This window comes from Salmo trutta, chromosome 17, assembly GCF_901001165.1.
Source record: "Salmo trutta chromosome 17, fSalTru1.1, whole genome shotgun sequence".
NCBI classification, from domain to species: domain Eukaryota; kingdom Metazoa; phylum Chordata; class Actinopteri; order Salmoniformes; family Salmonidae; genus Salmo; species Salmo trutta.
The window spans coordinates 7517377-7540311 of record NC_042973.1 but is presented as its reverse complement, the minus strand read 5'-3'; the positions used below and the strand labels follow the sequence as shown (position 1 = coordinate 7540311).

General features: G+C 40.4%; 3 protein-coding genes across 3 annotated transcripts in view; 2 read left to right on the top strand and 1 right to left on the bottom strand.

Moving 5' to 3' along the window:
- Positions 1-3017, bottom strand: part of ppp1r2 (protein phosphatase 1, regulatory (inhibitor) subunit 2) — a 31573-nt gene extending 28556 nt beyond the window's left edge. Inside the window, exon 1 of the mRNA XM_029695502.1 lies at positions 2602-3017. Coding sequence (XP_029551362.1) covers positions 2602-2738 — 137 coding nt within the window. The 5' untranslated portion in view covers positions 2739-3017. The remainder of the gene's footprint in view (positions 1-2601) is intronic.
- A 10923-nt stretch (positions 3018-13940) lies between these two features.
- Positions 13941-21176, top strand: LOC115152515 (uncharacterized). The gene is made up of 6 exons (XM_029697377.1): positions 13941-14012; positions 14252-14370; positions 15007-15043; positions 15175-15584; positions 18438-20995; positions 21127-21176. Exons 1-6 carry the CDS (start codon positions 14010-14012, stop codon positions 21174-21176), a joined length of 3177 nt encoding a protein of 1058 aa, XP_029553237.1. The 5' UTR covers positions 13941-14009.
- Positions 21177-21194: 18 nt separating this feature from the next.
- LOC115151512 (uncharacterized) lies at positions 21195-22909 on the top strand. The gene is made up of 3 exons (XM_029695501.1): positions 21195-22050; positions 22216-22303; positions 22647-22909. The coding sequence occupies exons 1-3, from the start codon at positions 21211-21213 to the stop codon at positions 22823-22825; spliced, it is 1107 nt and encodes a 368-aa protein (XP_029551361.1). The 5' UTR covers positions 21195-21210; the 3' UTR covers positions 22826-22909.
- The last annotated feature ends 26 nt before the right edge of the window (positions 22910-22935 follow it).

Below are 22935 nucleotides of genomic sequence, written 5' to 3'. Positions count from 1 at the left end.
CTCCATCACTAGCTTTAAGCACCAGCTGTCAGAGCAGCTCACAGATCACTGCACCTGTACATAGCCCATCTGTAAATAGCCCATCCAACTACCTCATCCCTCATACTGTTATTTATTTTGCTCCTTTGCACCCCAGTATCTCTCCTTGCACACTCATCTTCTGCACATTTATCACTCCAGTGTTTAATTGCTATATTTTAATTATTTTGCCACTATGGCCTATTTATTGCCTTACCTCCCTTATCCTATGTCATTTGCACACACTGTATATAGACATTTTCTATTGTATTATTGACTGCATGTTCGTTTATTCCATGTATAACTCTGTTGTTTGTGTCGCACTGCTTTGCTTTATCTTGGACAGGTCACAGGTGTAAATGAGAACTTGTTCTAAACTGGCATGCCTGGTTAAATAAGGTGAAATAAAATTAAAAAATAAATCTAGAAAAGCATGGGAATATTCCACTGCTGTGGCAATGAGCCTAACATAGATACAATTCCGATAGCTTTAGTTGATTCATTGTTCCTCCAGCACAGCAAACTGAATGCAGTAAGCTAACCTTGAGATGATATAGCCAAATAGAATTGGTGTTGAAGGATAAAGTACTTAATGTGTGATTAGTTTCGCCATAACAATAGCATGGAATCATGTAGTAAGCAAAAAAGTGCTAAATAAATATATTTGAGATTTGAGATTCTTCAAAGTGAAAAGCTGTCTTGGTATTCTCTCAACCGGTTGTCATCCAGAGTGACATTTATTTTCCAAGCTATGGCACACAATATTTTACAAACAGCAGGTTTTTAAAGGACCAAAGAGTTGTCTGCTTTGTGGTTGAATTTTTGCCATGGAAAAAAACGTTGCGACAATGGTATCGTCCCGGCCCTACTGCTCATCCATCAAATTTAAATCTGATTTTGACTGAAAGTTGTACCCTAATACAGACAGAGGGCTTAAGCTAAAATTTGGGAAAGAGCTTAAGAGTAGTGATGAAAAAATAAGCCATGTGTGTGGTTTTGGTTTGTGAGGACTGTTAGAGAGATGGGATATAAACAACACGCTATGAGTTCTGGTGCTGAAGGGGTGAGTGCATGCAGCTGTCTGCGCGTGTTCTTGTTTGTTTGCTACAGACATAGCTTGAACTGAAGGAGGAGGCTACAGCGCAGCCAGTCGTGCTGGTCTCATCCCACTACATTTGAAGAAAGAGAATCGTTCAGGAAACCTTTTTACCCATTTCCTACAGAGAGACTATTTTGGTATCAACACAGAACTGGCTGGGAATGGAATTCACTGATAAATAGGCCATACAAGGACGGCAGTTTCACATGGACGGGAAGTTATGAGTCTCATAGTAGGTTGTATGAAGGCTAGCCACCTAACACCATAAATGGACTATATAAATCACGAGCATGAATTATTGAAACTCGAACAACCTCCATCTCTATCCACCTGTGCATCTTCACATGGACCACCAGCTCTTCGTTAAAAAGACAAGCTGGAATTGAGAAAACAACACTCATGTTGCAATTAGCCACGGTGTATTTCCTAGTGGTATCATTTGAGCAACTGAACAGCTCAAAAGGACTAGCTCACTGACAGTTTAATGTGCAACGTGAATTAGATCAATGCCTGACTTCAGGCATAAACTCACCACAGTTCTGACAACCCCAGGGGGCCATGGTGTAAATATAACGTGATAGCTTGGGATGTGGAAGTCAGTGCCTTAACAGCAGATACTCTCACTGATGGCACTCTAGGCACTAAGGGTGTAGTGTACAGTAAGCTACCATCCTGCTTCCACATTTACCCACGGTCTTAGAAACTAAACTGTATAGGACAGTCTGTGCCCACCACACAATGGTGAATGAGTCTATAATTTACAGGTCTGAATCCTTCAGTTACTGCTGTACATCATGTGTGTGTGATGAGAGTAGGAATGGGTAACCTGCTGGCTAACATACCTGATGCCAACATAACATTTCTTAAAATCTTAACTAATTACTAAAATAGTCTCTGGGTTTAAACATATCTGTAGAAAGAAAAAAAAACACTTCCAATTGGTTTGTTTGCGCTGGTAAAAATGTCTGTGGCTAGGCTATAATTTGGCTAGCTAGCCAGTCAACCCATTCATCACCCACCTTTAAAACAGCTAACATCAGGGAGTTGGCTGATGAAATTTACGTTTGATTACAGGTGTGAAACCGGATAAAATATTAACTAGCCACCTTATCAACTGATATCGACAAGTAGACATTTGAAACGTTGCAAACGTTAGCTAGGTAACGTAGCTAGCCAATGTTACCTTCTCGGGGCAAACTAGCTAGCAAATTGGCTAGCCAACATGAACTGGTAAGTTAACAGTCCTAGTGAGAACAATATGAGTGAATTGGAAAGCAAGCATGACAACTGACTCGCTAACGTTAGCTAACTAGTTAGCGTTATGTACAACCTGGCACATTGCTGACGAGTTTACGTTAGCTAGCAAGTCCATAAAGTTTTCAGCCAGGGCAGCAACCAACGCAGAGCAAGCTAAGCTAACGTTACCTAAACTGTCGGTGTCAACAAGAAACTAAGCTAGCAAGCTAACTGACTTGTCTACTCACTGTTGGTCATCTTCCAGAAGTCTAGGATCCACTTGTTCTGGAGTCTCTACTGGCACTTCTTCGGCTGGGCCCACTTTGATACCCGTCCCGCTGTTCTTGTTCTTCAGAATACCTTTTATCGGCCGGGGAGCTGCCATTTCCACAAGCGCTAGGTCACTCACTGGAGAGTGGTTGTCAATTTTCAGAACTAGCTGGCAACGCGATGCACCTTAAATGTTGTGCCCTTTGCTTTTATGATTCAAAAAGACAAAACCCGATTAGGCTACAACTGTTCCTGCACTCCAAACTCCCGGTTGTCTCATAAACACGCTCAACTTCACAGCTGAAAGTATTTGGCGTGCCCGCACGCTGTTTTGTCTGTGGCGACCACTGAAGTATCGGTGGCGACTAGCGGCAAAAAGCAGCAGTCGCCGACAGTCGTCACTAGTTACCACAAACACAAAGTCAAAAAAAAAAACGCCCATTTCTACAATACCTCTTCTTAAAATCTGATTTTAATCTAACCATAATCCCTTAACTCTAACTATAGCCACACTGCCAACCTTATGCCTAACCTTACATTAGGACAAAAAAAAGCTTTAGTTTTCATGAATTTTTACGATATAAACCATTTTGATTTTATGGCTGTGGTAACTAGTGACAACCTTCGCCGACACCCCCTTTATTGTTTTATCATCGCGAGATTATAGAGTTGCTATAAGAAGGCTTTCTTCACAGTGACCTGAAAAGGTAGCCATACTTATTGTGGCACTCAGATGGGTTTTTATTCAGGGGTGGGGGGCAACTCCTTGAGGGCCTGATTGGTGTCAAACATTTTCTCCATCCCTAGCAAACACAGCTGATAAATCAAATTGCATTTTAAAATGAAGATCATGATTAGGTGATTATTGGAGTCAGGTGTGTTAGCTGGGGCAAAACTGTGACAACAATCAGGTCCTTGAGGACTGGAAATGCCCACCCTTGGGTTATATGCATACTCCAGTTTAATAAACTATATATATATATATATATATATATATATATATATATATATATATATACCTAACGGCTCATAATAATGGCTGGAATGAGGCAAATGCAATGGCATCAAACACATAGAAACCATGTGTTTGACACCATTACACCTTTTCCGCTCCAGCCATTACTACGAGCCCGTCCTCTCCAATTAAGATGCCACCAACTTCTGTGATTTGTATACACAGACATACAGCGCATTCGGAAAGTATTCTTCGGTAATACTTTTTCCATATTTTCTTACGTTACAGCCTTTTTATAAAATTGATTAAATAAAAAATGTTCCTCATCAATCTACATACAATATCCCATAACGACAATGAGAAAACAGGTTTTTAGACATTTTTGCAAAAGTATTAAAAATGAACAACAGAAATACAATATTTACATAAGTATTCAGACCCTTTGCTATGAGACTCGGAATTGAGCTCAGGTGTATCCTGTTTCCATTGATCATCCTTGAGATGTTTCTACAACTTGACTGGAGTCCACCTGTGGTAAATTCAATTGATTGGAGATGATTTGGAAAGGCACACACCTGTCTATATAAGGTCCCACCGTTGACAGTGCATGTCAGAGAAAAAACCAGGCCATGAGGTCGAAGGAATTGTCCGTAAAGCTCCGAGACAGGATTGTGTCAAAGTACAGATCTGTGGATGGGTACCAAAAAATGTCTACAGCATTGAAGGTCCCCAAGAACACAGTGGCCTCCATCATTATTAATGACAGAGCTCCAGAGTTCCTCTGTGGAGATGGGAGAATATTCCAGAAGGACAACCATCTCTGCCCCACTCCACCAATCAGGCCTTTATGGTTGAGTGGCCAGACGGAAGCCACTCCCCAGTAAAAGGCACAACAGGCTGCTTGGAGTTTGCCAAGAGGTCCCTAAAGGACTCTGACCATGAGGAACAAGATTCTCTGGTCGATGAAAACAAGCTTTAACTCTTTGGCCTGAATGCTAAGCGTCACGTCTGGAGGAGACCTGGCACCAGTCATATGGTGACGAGGGGTTGTGGCAGCATCATGCTGTGGGATTTTATTTTTTCAGGGACTGGGAGACGAGTCAGCATCAAGGGAAAGTTTAACAGAGCGAAGTACAGAAAGATCTGTGATGACAACCTGCTCCAGAGCGCTCAGGAGGGTCACGTGACCAATACAATTTGATTTGATTGCTGTCCTGCCTGAGCATTCAAAATGTACTTTTGGTGGTCTATCAGGGGAAATGTATGGGATTCAAAAGTATCCCATACATTGTAGTAAATTAAGTTGTCAAATATAAATAGTAAAGTACAGATACCCAAAAAATGTACATAAATACCACTGCCAGATCACAACAAACTGAACAGAAACTGGAGATAAGTTATGGTTAGGGACAAATCAACCTTGCGACCACTAGGTGTCATCGTATACACATAGATCAAATTGATTTCATATTTTTGTAAGATGTATATTTACAAAACATACAAACGACAGCATACAGACACCCACAAACATCAACGGCATCACACCTGTCCAGGCCCACCTGCTCACACCCCTATCTCCATCATACTCCTCTGTAAACTGGTCATCTCTGTATACCCATCGCAAGACCCACTTAGTTCTCACTCCCTCCCTATTCGAGATATCTACTGCAGCCCTCATCCTCCACATACAACACCCGTTCTGTCAGTCACATTCTGTTAACGGTCCCCAAAGCACACATCTCTGGGTCGCTCCTCTTTTCAGTTCGCTGCAGCTAGCGACTGGAACGAGCTGCAACAAACACTCAAACTGGACAGTTTAACCTCCATCTCTTCAAAGACTCAATCATGGACACGCATACTGACAGTTGTGCTTGCTTTGCGTGAAGTATTGTTGTCTCTACCTTCTTGTCCTTTGGGCTGTTGTCCTTGCCCAATAATGTTTGTACCATGTTTTGTGCTGCTACCATGTTGCGTTGCTACCATGTTGTTATGTTGCGTTGCTACCATGTTGTTATGTTGTGTTGCTACCATGCTGTGTTGTCATGTGTTGCTTCCTTGCTATGTTGTTGTCTTAGGTCTCTCTTGTCGTGATGTGTGTCTTGTCCTATATTTATATTTGATTAATTTCTTTATTTTTTGTCCCCGCAGGAGGTCGTTTGCCTTTTGGTACGCCGTCATTATAAACAAGAATTTGTTCTTAACTGACTTGCCTAGTTAAATAGATAAATAAAAATCAACGACATCTCACCTGCCCAGACCCACCTGCTCACAACCCCATTTCCAGCGCCAGCATTATTCTCCACCACATGGCCTCAAACTGCACAATTATGTATGTCTCTGTTGCCAACGCACTTTCAACATTTAGATAACAAAGCATTTTTCCTTTCCATTGTGTTATTAACTATGGCGGATTGGTTGATTTCCAGTTTTTGAATACTTTTTTTCAAGATGATTGACGAGAAAAGTAACATCCAACCATTCGGGTATATCACTGCACCCTCATATGCCATGTCTTGAATTATGCAGACAGATGGATTATAAGTAAATTTACATTGTAATACCACTTTTTAACACTTAAGACATGACTGCCATTGTGCAGTGTCCCCAATCACTGCCCTGGGATATTTTTTAGACCAGGGGAAAGAGTGCCTCCTACTGGCCCAACACCACTTCCAGCAGCATCTGGTCTCCCATCCAGGGACTGACCAGGACCAACCCTGCTTAGCTTCAGAAGCAAGCCAGCAGTGGGATGCAGGGTGGTATGCTGCTGGCTGCTGGCTTATTAGATATGTTTATATAATATATCTTTGAGTAATGGGATAAAGTTATCTTTATATATTTGTTCAGGGGCAAAACTTTCACTGGGGACGGGGATGGGAGACGGGGACATGTCCCCCCCACTTTCTGAAATTGCATTTTTGTCCCCCCCCCAGTTGTATCATTGGAATGTGATATAAACAGGGCTACGGTGTGCTTTAGGACCATGCAGACGCCTCCGAGTGGTTGGGTAGGCTGTTTGGAGTATTTATCCGACTGAAAAATTGAATAATTATGTCCCCCCCCACTTCTAAAACCAACCTTGCGCCCCTGTATTTGTTGTTTGTTGTCACATGTTAAGCATCCTAAGTATTTGATATTTTTTGTGGTCCACTTAAAGTATTGCTGTAGATCATGAGTTATTATTTTATTTTTCCTATTCCCATTATTATTATTATTTTTTTCACTTTAATTTTATATCCTGAGATTTTAGAGTATTCTGAAAATATTTTTTGCAAGGGCGGCATTGAGTTTTCAATATTGGTCAGGTATATCAGGAGAACATCTGCAAATAAGATTAGTTTATATTCCTGTTTACCGGTACTTGTTATGTTTAGATCCTGTCTAATTCAATCTGCAAGTGGTTCAATTGCCAGTGCAAACAGGAGGGGGGAGAGAGTACATCCCTGTTTTGTGCCCCTTTCTAAAGTAGTTTCAGCCAGATAATTTATTATTTTTGTATATTTTTGCTTTAGAACATTTGTATACAATTTTCATTAAATGTATTATTTCAGCTGGAAAGTTGAAAGATTCAAAAGTTCTGAATAGAAAATGCCATTCAAGACGGTGGAAAGTATTTTCAGCATCAACTGCTATTATTGATGAATCTCTATCTTGTTTTTTAGTATATTTTATTAAACTGAAACATGTTCTTGTATTTGTTTGTAATTGTCTATTTTTAATTTTATTGTTACAATTTATTAAACTTATGGGTCTGTAAGCAGCAGGGGACTCTCCAGATTTTCCTGCTTTTAAAATAACTGAAATAACTGTTTGATACATGGAACGAGGAAGCACTACATTTAAATTTAGTGTGTTGTCATTTGTGTAAGTACTTTAATCCAAAATGTTAAATAGAATTCTTTGGGAAAGCCGTCCATTCCTGGTGCTTTTCTCCAGGGGAATGTTTTATTAACTGTGTCTAATGTTTATTTTTGGGTGATCGGATTTGAGTGATTATTTTTTGTCTGTTGATAATTGCTTCAGGGTTATTGAGTGTAAGAAGGCTATAGGATCCGTACAACTGTTGTTTAATTCTGCTTTATATAGATTTTTATAGAAGCTTTTAAAATTGTCATTAATCATGTTGTTTCTAATTAACGCATTTATATCTTTATCTAGTAAAATTATAACTGGTTTGGTGTGTATTCGTTTTGTGAGGGCGGCGAGATGTTTACCAGGTTTATTTGCCATTAAGTAGTATGCTTTATTTTAGTTTAACCTGTAATTGTTGGCTTTCATCAAAAGTAAAAGGTTGTATTCCTGCTTAAATTCAAAAATGTTGTTTTCTTCTTTAACGTGTAAAGATTTTTATGGGCTTTTTGTAAGATATTGATTTATTTATTTTCAATTTCTAACTCAGATTACATTTTTGCCGAGTATGAGTATATTATCCCCTAATGTACACTTTAAAAGCATCCCAAATTATATCGGGTCTGCTTTTCTCTGTACTCTGTCTACATTGCATATGATTTGTATATTAACATATCTGGGACATTTTGGAGAACACTTACGGATCTGTTAGACACATACATTATTATTATTATTATTATTATTATTCATTCATACATCTATGCATTTTCTCTGTAAACTGATTTGACGACTGATTTGCATTTCAGGGGTGAGGCGGGGCAAACTAAATGAGAAATGGCAATCCAGGAGAAATGGAAATACAGCATACCTTGTGATATCAAATGCCTTCTTGCACTTTAATAAGATGGGGGACGCAACCAGGCTCACATGAAACGCTTCATGAAGACAAGTGATCTGAAGCGGTAATTTGTAAATCGGGATGTGCCAGAACAAAAAGTGAGCGCTCGAGGGGGGGTTCTGCGGTACCAGAACTCACGAGAAAAAAAGATCACCTTTATAATCAAGCATTGAACGCATATCATCACATTTGCGTAGTGGGGTAGAGCAGTAGAGTAGAGACACTTATAGAAGGTGCACACATGGGGAACATTTTTAGTAGCCTGGGGTCCGGGAAAATGTTGGCCTTTTAAAACCGCATTTCATGCAATTCTACATCATTTTACATGACTGGAGACATTGGCATTATCTTTTTTAATACCGCACAAATGATCGAAATGGCAGGCTACTTTGACGCTGACAAACTTAGTATCTGAGATCAATAAAAACGACCTTGTCTTGAATCCATCAATAGCCTGTAGGCCTAGGTTTGTGGAGAAACATATTATAGGCTACGATATGAGGAGGAAATTATAGTCCTAAAAATGCTTTCCAGTTTCACTGACTCGCCCAATGATGCGCAGTTCACTCGCTGGAGATTGTCGATGCGCTCGTTTCAAAAGCCTATCTCTCTCTTTCTCTTTTGTAAAACAATATTTGGAAGTTGATCAAATATTTTGGTAGTCTACAGCATAGTCTTATCTTTTCAGCAGGAGTCATTGCTTTCCAGCCGCTGTTTTCACTCGATTGTATTTGAAATATTGCAAAAGGCCTGTTTTGTATCTGCCTGCTGTTTTTTCACTGACAGATTTGCCTCGCGTTCCCGACTGTAGGCTATTTTTTTAAAAGAAGCTATTGGTCCTCAGTGGTTAAATTATAGTGCTTCTCATTACGTATTAGGCTATTCTGAATGATTGAATTTATTTCTGAACAGACAGCAGTAATTACATAACTTTAGAAAATTCCTCCAGAACCATTCACGCAGCTATGATTCTATAAGGAAACAAATTGATGAAGTGCAACTCTGGAAAGATGAGGGGGCAGGATAATTGACGAAGAGGCAACTCGAATGAACTTTGATCGCTTTTATTATAATTGTTACATAGCAAAAAGTGAAAATGATTTTTCATGGCACGAGAGGTACAGGATCCGGCCAAATAGGTTCCGGAACAAAACAGTCCAGAACGGAAAGGTGCCGGATTCTGTTCTGGCATGATCCGGCTCAAATTAAGCACTGATTTGAAGTACATAGGCCTCTCTCTACCTGCTGAGTATAAAGATTATTAAACTAGATTTAGTGGGCTTGTCATTCACAGTATTGTTGAAAAATCAAGTGCATTTGATCTAAATATGGGTATACGAGGACATCTACTGGTCACCGGTTTAACAAAAAATCCATGCTAGCTATGCACTAGCATGCAATATATTTAACGCAGGTATTTATTTTTTCAACATGTATTGTCATTGCCTGGAACAAAATATAATTGTATGAGCTATGCATCTGTGTACTGGCGTTGTTGTGCCCCTCTACTATCTGGCTTGGTGGGGCGATCGCGTTTTGCATGCCTTCTTCACTTAGATACGCTGTTAACGGTCATATCTGTCTTGCTAGCTCATTTAGCTAGCATTTTATTCTCTTTTTCTGCACGATAGCACTTATTACAGCCCTGAAACTCATAGGGACATCACTGTCACCACTGGCCATCTAGCCAGCCCTTATTTGCCAGCAGGGTTGCATCGGTTTCCATTGGACTTGACAGTTTGTTAGGCTGGCTAATAGGTAGCTAATGTAGCAGCCTATGCTGACTAGCGTCGTTAGCAAGAAGCTAACGTCGATAAACTTTAGTCGCGGGTCCACAAAAATCAAACAAATGTTACTGAACTGATGACAAAATCATGTTTCTAAATTGTAGTGGCTATTGATGTTTTGTTTGTTTGTTTTTTTGCTTAATGACATTGCGAATATAACCATTTTTGTCATTTAACTACCGGTATGTATTATCTAATCCGGTTTCGGCATGAGAAAAGTATTAATCCCGAATTCCCGCGAGAACTTGCGCAGTAACGGATACTGGGCAATAGAAATAAGAGTTCCGGTCACGAATGCGGAGCCACGCCCTAAAATAACATGTGACCATAAGGCGTTTGTGACACGTACATGCGTTCCAAAGATGTCATAATTGACTGTAGGTTCTAAATTGTCTATCAGCTTGTCTGTCCTTCAGAAAGTAGCTAATACTTGTACTCTACAGCTGTATTTTCCTACAGTTAATAATAATACTAGCAACAAAACAGATTTAATTCCTTAAAATGATATTGCCAGATGGAAGAAAATAATAAGGTAGGCCTAAACTGTAATAAGATATACCTTAAAGACTACTTGTGTTTGATCCTGAATCCAGTTGCCCCTCTAGTACTGGGATAAAACAATAGGGAACCCATGAACCTTATGGAGGCGTGCATGTGTTTTGCAGACACACCTGGGTTCTAGACTGGCTGAGGTAAACAGTTTAGGAAAGCCTGGGTTTTTAAATCCCGGTGAAAGCAGATATGACAAGGTTTGTCACTGTCATGTTGCCCTCCTATTTAGATGAAACTAGCGAAAAGGATAATTTTGCTTCTCTTAATCCACATTTTCTAGGAAAAAAACATGTTCATGCTTTAGGGCTGGTGGGCTGCATACATATTGGTCAAATGTAAAGTGTGTGTGTGTGGGGGGGGTGGGGGGGGATAAAATGGGGTATAGGCCTACACTGTTTTCAACCTCTAAACTATGGATAGGTTGAATTTGTACCTTTGAAACAATGTCAGATTTTCAATGTAATATATACTTTCAGAAAAAACAATAGGTTGGGCAGCACTTCCTACTGGAGAGTTCATCTATCTACAGCTATTCATTTGGTCTCCCATCCAGGTATTTTTTTGACCCCTTTTTTCCTTCCCAATTGATAGTTAGTCTTGTCCCATCGCTGCAACACCCGTACGGACTCGGGAGAGGCGAAGGTCGAGAGCCGTGCGTCCTTCGAAACACGACCCTGCCAAGCCACACTGCTTCTTGACACACTGCTCGCTTAACCCGGAATCCAGCCGCACCAATGTGTCGGAGGAAACGCCGTACAACTGGCGACCGTGTCAACATGCATTGTGCCCGGCACACCACAGGAGTCACTAGAGCGCGATGGGACAAGGATATCCCGGACGGCCATCCCTCCCCTAACCCGGACGACGCCAATTGTGCGCCATCTCATGGGTCTCTGGCCACAGCCGGCTGCAACACAGCCCGGGATCGAACCCCATCCAGGGTTTCAACCACACCCAGCCCTGCTTAGCTTTGATATGTCACTGACTACTACCAATATGCTATTGTGAGAATTATTATTGAGAGATCTCTTAATAACAAAATATATTCAGTGTAAATATCGAAGTCATTCCAAGGGGTAGGTTTGACAAAGCAAATGAGATGTAACCATACTTTATAAAAGCCTATATAGCATTTGTTAAGGCATCAACAGCTATTGTTTCAATTCAACCCAGAGTTCAACTAATAGACAAGGCATACAGTATAGGCCTAGTGTCTCAAGCTTTGGTTGATTTCAAATGGAATCTTCCTGTTAATCATTAACATTTTGGATTCACGTCTCCATCTCAACCAAAAATCTAAGTTAAAGAATAGGACTAAATCGAATCAAACTTTAATTAACGTGCATTTAAAGTTTGATTTGATTAAATGTAGACCTATACTTTAACTTAGATTTTTGGTTGAGGTAAAGACGTGAATCTAACATATAAATGATTCATTTTTAGACAAACTGGAATTAAAGCCAGACTAAGTCAGTGGCACAGATGGAACTATCCAAGCAGAAGATACGTCTCCTTCAAATGTTGATATTTGGTTTCGTTGTCAACCAAACACAATATTACTTTAGTAATACAGTAGATAGGCTGAACTTTAGGCTAACTTACAAACTAATGGCGCAGTATTTATTCAACCTTAAAATGAGTAACACATTCATAGCCACATTTTGACAAAGCATGCATGTTCAAGATAGTGACATGTGTAACTCTGTGTTGTTGTTTTTGGTCACACTGCTTTGCTTCATCTTGGCCAGGTCGCAGTTGTAAATGAGATCTTGTTCTCAACTGCCCACCTGGTTAAATAAAGGTGGGGGGAAAAAAGAAAAAAAAATAGCATTCTAAGGTTGCAGGTCGGTGGAGATCTTCCCAATTGCTTTATTAATCTGCACAGAATCTCAAACAGCATTGATCACTTGCACCATGCTCTTTCAATGTAATCCCAACTACAATCCAGGTCATTTGGTTGTGCTATTAGATAAAGCACATTGATAACACATTGAAGTTGTTGTATAAATATAAAATATCTGACATTGTATTCCCATTTGAACTTTGTTGTGCTTTTAAATGGTTCAAAGCGCTGTGATAAAACATGTACATGACAACTAAACCAGAAGTCAGACATTGTTTTTCCATTGGAATTTGTTGGTGCTTTTAGATGGTTGAACGCATAGTGAAAACACATTGTTTATATTCCCAAACTTCTCATTGTCTTTTTGAGTGGATGAATAAAGGTTAAAATCTCATTGATCATCATCTCAATCAAATATTACCCACATTTCCATGTAGAAATGACCTGGTGTGCCCAGTGGGATGTGTCTACATTGCTGAGGCTTGTTTACTCATTGACTTCAAGTAGAGCATTGTTGGTGAATCTGAATAAAAGCCTAATAAAATTGTCCCACCTCCCCAGGTTAGGAACCACTGCTACACTGCTTTTTTCTATAGTCCCAAAGGGTTTGTGACATGTGCATGTGTTCCAATGATGTCATAATTTTCTGGAGGTTCCATGTTGTCTCTCAGCTTGGCTGTCCTTCAGAAAGCAGCTAATATTTGTACTCCACAGATGTATTTTCATGCAGCTAATAATACCAGCAGAACTAAGATAATTGATCGGAACCATTAATATAACCCACTGGGCACAGACGTTTAAAGTTTGGTGGTTGTTAACTAACGTGAGTTCAATGTAAAATCAACAAAATATTTCACCATGTCTCTAGGTTAAAAGTTGGGTGACGAAAAGACTAAATGCCTTTCAAGTTGATTACTTTTTGCAAATCCAATTCGTTTTCTACGTTGATTAAATATCACATAGCTTTTTTGTGCTTGAAATGATGTGGAAATAATGTTGATTCAAGCAGTTTTTGCCCAGTGGGAAATGGTTCAGTTTACATCCAGTCACTTTGTTTCAGCTTGAGAGATCATCCCGGGCTTTGCCCCCTCTGCTGTAGCTGAGACATCCCTGGAAGACATAGAACAATAAGACTATGATGTTTCTGACACTGAGACAGTCAGGTAAGGCCACTCACTCTGTCCAGTTAGATTGTTGTGTGGAGATTAAGAGAGAGAGTCTAATAAGAGAGAACTTGTTATGGGGCAGGTCAGGCATCATTCTTGGAGTCATTTGTAGGGTCAAGTCCCCAGCAGATCTATTTGAACCCCTCATTATTTGTGGCTATGTATTAACTGCTAAGTGAGTCTTTAACATGAAGACAGTGGTTAGATTCTGCCATTGGGATTGCTCGGATGTTGTTTCCATTCTCTCCTGGTTATGACCATAGAGCCTTGTCCCAGTCTCTAGACCTGCCTGTCTGTGTGGTGGATGACCACCTGCCCTCTGAAGCTGTCAATGAGATGGTAAGTTGACCATCATTTCATATTGCAACATTAATCCAATAAAATGTTATAGTGATGCTATCATTGCCAATGTTGACTTACCACAACCATCTCTGTTGTGTTGCAGTTGTTTAATTGGTCCAACGTTGCAAATGCTCCTCCACTCTCTAACAGTTCATAATTATTTCAGTATGATATTTGTTGTATATTAAGTTTGATATTAAGTTTGATTATTTGCAATATAATTACATTTCTACCAGGAGCAGAGCAATTCTACCAGGAGCAGAGCAACCTCAGTGATGGAAACCACAGAAGAGGGGAAGCTCAACAGTGTGGAAGATCTGACACTTATGGACTTCTTTCTAAACCTAACTGAGAAGTATGTTCTGTTTTCTTTGGTACTATCACACCTTGAAGGAAATAGGATCATATTAGAAACGGATTAATCGAAAGAAAAAAAAAGTAAAGTGCTAGAAAAGTTGTCACATTGCAATGTTGTCAAAACAACTGACACAAAGCAAGTATAACTACACTATCAGACAAATATTTAAATAAAAACAATTCTGCCACGCATCCTGATATGACCACATTTCTAAGGCATCCTGATATGACAACATGTCTAAGGCATCCTGATATGACGACATTTCTAAGGCATCCTGATATGACGACATGTCTAAGGCATCCTGATATGACGACATGTCTAAGGCATCCTGATATGACGACATTTCTAAGGCATCCTGATATGACGACATGTCTAAGGCATCCTGATATGACGACATGTCTAAGGCATCCTGATATGACGACATTTCTAAGGCATCCTGATATGACGACATGTCTAAGGCATCCTGATATGACAACATTTCTAAGGCATCCTGATATGACAACATTTCTAAGGCATCCTGATATGACAACATTTCTAAGGCATCCTGATATGACAACATGTCTAAGGCATCCTGATATGACAACATTCTAAGGCATCCTGATATGACAACATTTCGAACAATATTGTTTTCAGGCAATGGAGGGGGATTCGTGAGGGCATGTTTGACCCGGTAAGATCATGTTACTGACAATTTAATCAGATTACCATGAAAACTCTGCCTCATGTTTAACCTTGTTCATAAGCTTTTGAAAGACGCACAATGCAACATTTTAAAACACTTCTTCTGTTTCTGGAATACAGCTGACAAAACAACAGCTTGCCAGCTTGTGTCTGAGGATTGTCCAGTTTTTATCGGACAAGCTGATGCAGATCATCATCCCAGGTCTTTACGAACTACTGGGCATCCAAGATGCTGCCTCCTCTCCATTGTCACAGAGATCTCTCACAGCGTCACTCAGCAGTCTGGAGGACGATAAGGCTAACAACAAGTCCCGTGTGAGATTTACTGAGGCTGGTGTACCTAAGAGGCAAGGCAGTCGAAAGTCTTACGCTAGCTTTCGCATCCCGACTCCCTACCCTTCCTCCAACTGTATGGAGCAAGAAGAGGAAGAAGAGCAGGAATCACAACAATTTAAATTCAAGGAGTTTTACCTGACTAAGGAGATGCGCAGTCTGGGCAGTGGAAGCTACCTGCCCAAGGGGGCCATGAGGTATGTTCTTAACTTCTCTAGGGTAGGGGGCAGTATTTTGACGTCCGGATGAAAGGCATGCGCGTAGTAAACTGCCTGCTACTCAGGCCCAAAAGCTAGGATATGCATATTATTAGTATATTTGGATAGAAAACACTCTGAAGTTTCTAAAACTGTTTGAATGATGTCTGTGAGTATAACATAACTCATATGGCAGGCAAAATCCTGAGAAAAATCCAACCAGGAAGTGTGGAAATTTGAGGTTTGTAGTTTTTCAACTTAGGGTTCATTTTGCACTTCCTAAGGCTTCCACTAGATGTCAACAGTCTTTAGAACCTTGTTTCATGCTTCTACTGTTACTGGGGAGAGAATAAGAGCTGACTCAACAAGTGGACTGCCTGAGGCAAATGAGTTGTTTACTGCGCGGTCACGCAGGCGTGCCGTTCCTTCTTTTTCCTCTGTAATGAATACGCTATTGTCCGGTTGGAATATTATCGAATATTTATGATAAAAAGACCCTAAGGATTGATTGTAAACATCGTTTGACATGTTTCTACAAACGGTAATGAAACTTTTTGACTTTTCGTCTCGGGTTTTGCGCTCGCGCATTATGCCTTTTGGATAGTGATCTGAACACGCGAACAAAACGGAGGTATTTGGACATAAATATGGAGTTTATCGAACAAAACGAACATTTCTTGTGGGAGTCCTGGGAGTGCATTCCGACGAAGATCAGCAAAGGTAAGTGAAGATTTATAATACTATTTCTGAGTTTTGTTGACTCTAGAACTTGGCGGGTAACTATATAGCTTGCTTTGATGGCTGAGCTCTGTACTCAGAATATTGAACAATGTGTTTTCGCCGTAAAGCTATTTTGAAATCTGACACAGCGGTTGCATTAAGGAGAAGTGTATCTATAATTCTTTCAATAACTGTTGTAAATTTGATCAACGTTTATGATGAGTATTTTTGTAAATTGATGTGCTCATTCACTGGAAGTTTTGGAGGCAAAACATTTTCTGAACATCACGCGCCAATGTAAAATAGTGTTTTTGGATATAAATATGAACTTTATCTAACAAAACATACATGTATTGTGTAACATTGAGTCATCAGTGTCATCTGATGAAGATCGTCAAAGGTTAGTGATTAATTTTAGCTGTATTTCTGGTTTTTGTGACGCCTCTCCTTGCTTGGAAAATGGCTGTGTGGTTTTTCTTGTCTCAGCGCTGTCCTAACATAACCTAATGTTATGCTTTCGCCGTAAAGCCTTTTGAAATCAGACAATGTGGTTGGATTAACGAGAAGTGTATCTTTAAAATGGGATATAATAGTTGTATGTTTGAGAAATTTGAATTATGAGATTTTAGTTGTTTTGAATTTGCCGCCCTGCTATTTCACTGGCTGTTGAATAGTGTCCCACATACCCCAGAGAGGTTAAAGTGAAATTTAACAACTTCATATTCATCTCCAGCATCACCATATGTGAAAATTACACATTTCCATGTTTTGTAGTAAAAAAAGATAGAGGAACGTAACTGTTTCTAATAGTGCTGAGAGATTTGTGCTTTTTCAGGTTGGTTTGGTTTGGTTTAAAATATTTAAAAAATAATCACGGTTTTCGATTTCAATCATTTTTTTTAGACATTGAATGCAGTATGCATTATGTGGGTTGAATGCTGTAACAACACAGAATAAAACAGTTAATAAAAGTCCCCTTTGGGTAGTGACTGAACATTACTGCTCATCCCTTATTAACCATCATTTACTTTCTCATATAAAATATTTATTTGATGACTTTATTATTTCATTCCAAGTCATCAACTCATCTCTATAGAGCTGCTGCCTATCCTGTCTGACAAAATCACAATTTTAGTAGTTCTTCGAAGTAAATAAGGCATAATTTTATGACTGCTGAATACCAACTATCAATCACTTAGATAACGTATTTCCAGGTTGAGAAACCTCGCAAAGCAACTGCTTTTTATCGCTCACATGCGTTCTCTCCGTCTCAGTCAATGAGGTCTTCGTATCTGCTCCACACAGAGTGGACAAGTAAGCGGGCGTGCAATGGATTATGGGAATTAATTACCATATTTTCTGTGCTAAACTATGTAGAATATTGGCCTGTTGAAAACTACAACTTCCTACTATATTGCATAGTTCGTGCTTTCATCTGATTTATCTCTACAGAAACTGAGCATCAAGCTCACAGAAGAAGAAAAAAATTAGGTATATATGGAATTCAAATAATTGAGCCGACGTCGGTCAATTAGTTGTTTAAAAACCGAAAAATAACAAAAATGTTGGTTAATCGCTCAGCTGTAGTTTCTAATGACGTCATCAGTGTGCATCGTGTGATTTTAACCAATTATGAGTAGGCATTGCCTACTAATTGGTTGACGATGTCATAGGAAACACTTATCTTCCTCTTTCTTTTTTACTACAAAGCATAGAAATGCCCATTTTTTACATATGCTGATGTTGGGGTGGTGCTGGAGATGATGAATATGAAGTTGAAACATTTAGAAATTTCCCTTTAACATTTCTTCAAACTGCCTTGTATTTATGATTGTCCTTGAAGTTATTAGAAGTTACAGTATTTGAAGATTATAGCAATTTGGATTTTGTTGAGGATAGATATTGCCACCTACAAGCTAGTTTCAATACAAATTACTTATACAAAAAAAAACATTTTATTGGGCTTTAGAAATGAAGCAGTTAGGCTGACATCACACTAAGGTTTTTTCTCAGGGAAACAGCAGCGTTTTCCTCATTGTTTTCAATGGTGCAGATGTATTTGACACACTGAACGTGCATCACAGCCTTACATATTATTTGTTTGACTGTGATGATTTCTGTGTTTTGTTCAAGGTCTCAAACCTCTTTGTCTGAGGTGCAGAAGAAGACAACCAACTCTGAGTTGCTACAAGTCCTTTTAGGTGTCTCAGAGGACACCCTCGTCACCTGTGTGCAGGACAGCCTGCAAGGTTCTCTCTCCAAACTTGCATGCATGTCCGATTCTCCATCTGGAAGTGCAGGCTCTATGACGCTAACCCCTGCTGTAATGGCAGAGTTGGCTAAAGATGTCAAGTCGGCCATATCAGTGGTCGTTAAGAGTGCCTCTGCAAGTCAAACCTCTCTAGTGACATCTGGAAGAAGGGGAGACGCACAGACCAAGGTGACTGAGAGCATGGTGAGAGAGCTGGCAGCTAAACTTGAAAAAGTTGACCAAGAGAGCAAGAGTCTAACAGGGCAAGTCATAACCACCGTCTCTGAAACAATGGTGGCTTTTGTTGACGAGAACGAACAGAATTTGCTGGAAGATCTGAAGAAAAATATCACGTTTTTGGCATCGCATGTTGGCTTCATTGACGATCTTGATGCCCTGATAAGGAAATACGAGAGCAGCTACAATATTAGTGAATCTGGATCCTCCTGCACGCTCACATCTAAGAGCATCCAAAAACTCTCCAGCCGGGAGTTTCAAACATCAGCAATACAAGCAGTGAGTGGAGTTCTTGACAAAAAAGTCATTAGTTTGAGCTTTCCTAGTTCAGTCGTTCAGTCTGAGTTAACAGGTGCTGTATCAGGTCAAACATTGTCTGGCATTGTAAAGACATTGTCAATTCACCCAGTGGGCACAGCAGCATCAGTAGTTGTTAAGACTTTCGTGTCAGATATGAAGTCTTTGACCGAGCCTAAAGAGAGTCCTCAACAGAAGAGTGCCTGGTCTGCTGCTGTTCACATTTACCACAGCATCCAAAACAACTTGAATGATTATTTCAGCAAGCTTCAACGATGTGCCTTAAAGAGCACTGTCACATCTGCTGAAAACACCACACATGCTGAGTGTAAGGAGAGAGTTCCTCTTCAATGCCTGCACAAAAAATATAGCCCCAGTAAGAGTGAGCCTCAGTTGCCAGAGTCCACTGGTGAAGTTACTCTACAAAGAGGCTTAAGTGAGAGCTCAAAACTTCTTTGGGCACAAACTGACTCAGAAGAAAACAAGCTCCTTCTGACAACTTGCACCAAAGAAGTCATCTCAGAGCTTCTGGTCTTGTACAACACTGAGATGTCAAAGGAGGACTTTTCTATTGAGAGAGAGAAATTTGTAGAAGGTGTTCTGGCTCAGCTTGGGGATATCTCCCATTCCAGGGCCCCATCAGCAATGGTATGTAAGTTCCCCTCTGAATGTGAGGACATCATAGGCAGCAAGGCCACAGCTTCTTTGACAAGTCTGTTAGATTGCATGAAAAAACTCTCAAGTGAGGAATTCAAGAGAAATGCCACTCAAGCAGTGAGTGAGTTCCTAGTTAAAAAGTCCACCACTAGCTTAACTAGTGCAATGCCTGCTTATTCTGTAGCATCCAGGTCTGGTTCCATTCAAAACCAGAACACATGGTCAAAGGATATTTGTGCAGATTCTGCTGCCATTGGCATCATTGACACATTTGTGGAAGACCTGCAGAACTTGGCGCAACCTGCAGAAGTAGAACAGAGAGAACCTGACCTCCAGGAAAATGCACAAAAGCTACAGAGCAGGATCTGGTCTGCTACCACTAGTTTATATAACAACATTAAGAAGACATTAAAGGACTTCACCATTCGCCAGCGGAGGTCAGACATGCTGAGCAGAATATCCAGTCATACACCCACAGAGGACTCTGAACATCTTGGGACTGAGGAGTACCTTGGTTTGGCAAGCCAAGACTTGAGGCAAGCCAGTAAGAGTGTGCCTCACTTGCCCAGTTTGAACCAGGAAGTGGCTCTACACAGGGGTATCAGCGAGAGTTCAAAACTTCTCTGGACTGAAACAGATGAGGCTCTACTGACCAATAGTACCAAAGAGGTCATTTCAACAATCTTGACCTCATGCGAGGATCAGACATCAAATGCACCTTGCTTCTCCACAGTAGGAAAGAAAATATCTGATGTGTCTCTTGAGGTCAGTGTGTTGGTAGGTGGTGTTCTGTCTAGGCTGAATAACATCTCCTTGTCAAGGTCCCCAACACCATGTGAAAACATGTTTGAACATCTCCAAGATTCTCTTGAGCGAACCTCTCCAGTAAATCTAGATTTCAGCATGTCTACCTCCAAAGGCATTGCATCTTCCCATAGTCTTTCAACAAAGAGCCTCCAGAAACTCTCTAGTCATGAGTTCCAAACCAAAGCTGAGAAAGGAGTGAGTGAGGTCCTCTCTAGATCATTTAACATTGTGGAGGAAGGTACAACAGATAAGTACCTCCAGTCTGTATCTACATCCACCACATCTACTGATATTATAGAAACCATGGTGAAAGACCAGCAGGAGCTCACCCAGACCACCCAATCATCGGAGATGGTATCTGGAACCTCCCTGCTCACCACTGGACAGGTTTCTGAGGAAAGGATCCGGTCTGTTGCTTGTAACATCTACTACAGTCTGCAAAGTAAGATTACGGAGTTGCTCAGAAAAGATCTTCAAAGATCAGACACAACTTTTGATTCAATCAAAATGTTTACATATCAAAGCAGTCCTGCATCACAAAGAGCTAATCTCGGCCATCTTGAGGTCAACCAGAGCAGTGTTACACCTGGTGGAAAAGATGCCTGTGTGGACATTCCGCATGATTTACTACCTAAAACCACTGAGCTCTCAGGATCCATGCTGGAGGATATTGGCACGATCCGCTGTAGGAGTGCTGACAGCCAAAAGACAAGAAAGCCCTCTTCTTCACGCTCCTCCATCTCTCCAACACCTATTTCAAAATCAAGGCAGTCGAAATGGTACTTTGCTTTACCCGGGACTCCCATACCCACTGAGTTGCCTGCTCAGTGTGACTTTCCCATTGTAAGAAACACAATCATTGAGGACTTTTTTCACACAGAGGACTTACTTCCCCCATCCTTTGTGGACAAAGTCAGGAAAGCTGCTGGGGTGGTAGTGGACATTATGGTGGAAAGTGTTGAGAACACACAGGAAAATGGACAGGGTGCCTCTCATCCTGACGACCTCCGATCTGCTGTTAGGAAATTGAGAAAAATAATTTCCACTTGGACCATCCACATTTTCAGTCATGAATTTGTGGATAAAGTGATAGCCATTCAGGACAGCCACAGCACTCCACAGGTCTTAACATTGGAAGCAGCCAAAAGTGCTTCTGATGCCATTCTTTCAAGGCTGAAATGGGAAAAGGAACAATGTGGCGTATCCAGGAATCTCTCCTCTCAGCTTCTCCAGATATTTGCTGAAGAGACATTGAGGGGCTTCCTAAAACAGTGGTCTGATGAGTATGAAAATATAAACTTTGATGTTTCAGTCCAGAATGATCCAAAGACTTCTACTTGCATGGTAATTCTTCAAATGATCACCAAAGCCACTGCTAAATGTTATTTTGAGTCCACTACCAGCATGGCCACCAGTGACATTGTAGAAGGCGAGTTTGATTTGGCAAGGGATACCACCAGCAGTACTGGAGAGCAGGTCCTCACCATTAACACAAAGGTATAGTACACATACATCTTTCATGAATAACACTGCTGTTTACTTTTATCAGACCTATGATTCTTTGGGTCATGGCATTGCACTGCTTCTTTGCAATTGATATGCTGTACTTTAAGATATAGAACATGTTTTGTTTGTTTTAATGTGCCTTTTCCCACCAACCAGGGTTCCAAGAACGTTAGTAAGAACCTCTGTCCCCAAGAGTCTATGGAGTACCAGCCTCAGAACACTTCCCCTACTGTGTACTTTACAGGTAAGCCCTGCTGTTGTTTAGGCTGCTGCTCAGTCAAGACTAAGACATTATCCCTTTACCAGTCCACTAATTCATTTGGAAAGACATTGTACTCTCCTCTGAGTTGTTACCTATGACATACTGTACTGCGGGCTGGGTGGTAGCCTAGTGGGTTAAGAGGTTGGGCCAGTAACCGATAGTTTGCTGGTTCAGAATCCCTGAGCTAACTAGGAAAAATCTGTCAATGTGCTCTTGAGCAAGGCACTTAATCCTAAATGCTCCTGTAAATCGCTCTGGATAAGAGCGTCTGCTAAATGACAAAAAATGTAAATTGATGACATACTGGATGGTCTTTTCTTTGCAGAGTTGATGACAAATTCTTATGGCTCCTTTGCTCCAGAGGGAAATTCTGATATTGCATCGTCCTTCCCACTTGAAGAGAAGAGTCGCAAATCCTCCCTTTTCACCAGATTGTATAGAGCCATCACAAAAGGCTTTTCCAGACCATTCAAATCTTCAAGGAAAACCAAATTATTTAATTAAATTCCTCATTAAAACAACAAGAGCATTCATTTGTTCAAATCAAAATGTAATCGTATTGGTCACATACGCCGAAAACAACAGGTGTAGACTTGTGAGATGCTTTATTACAA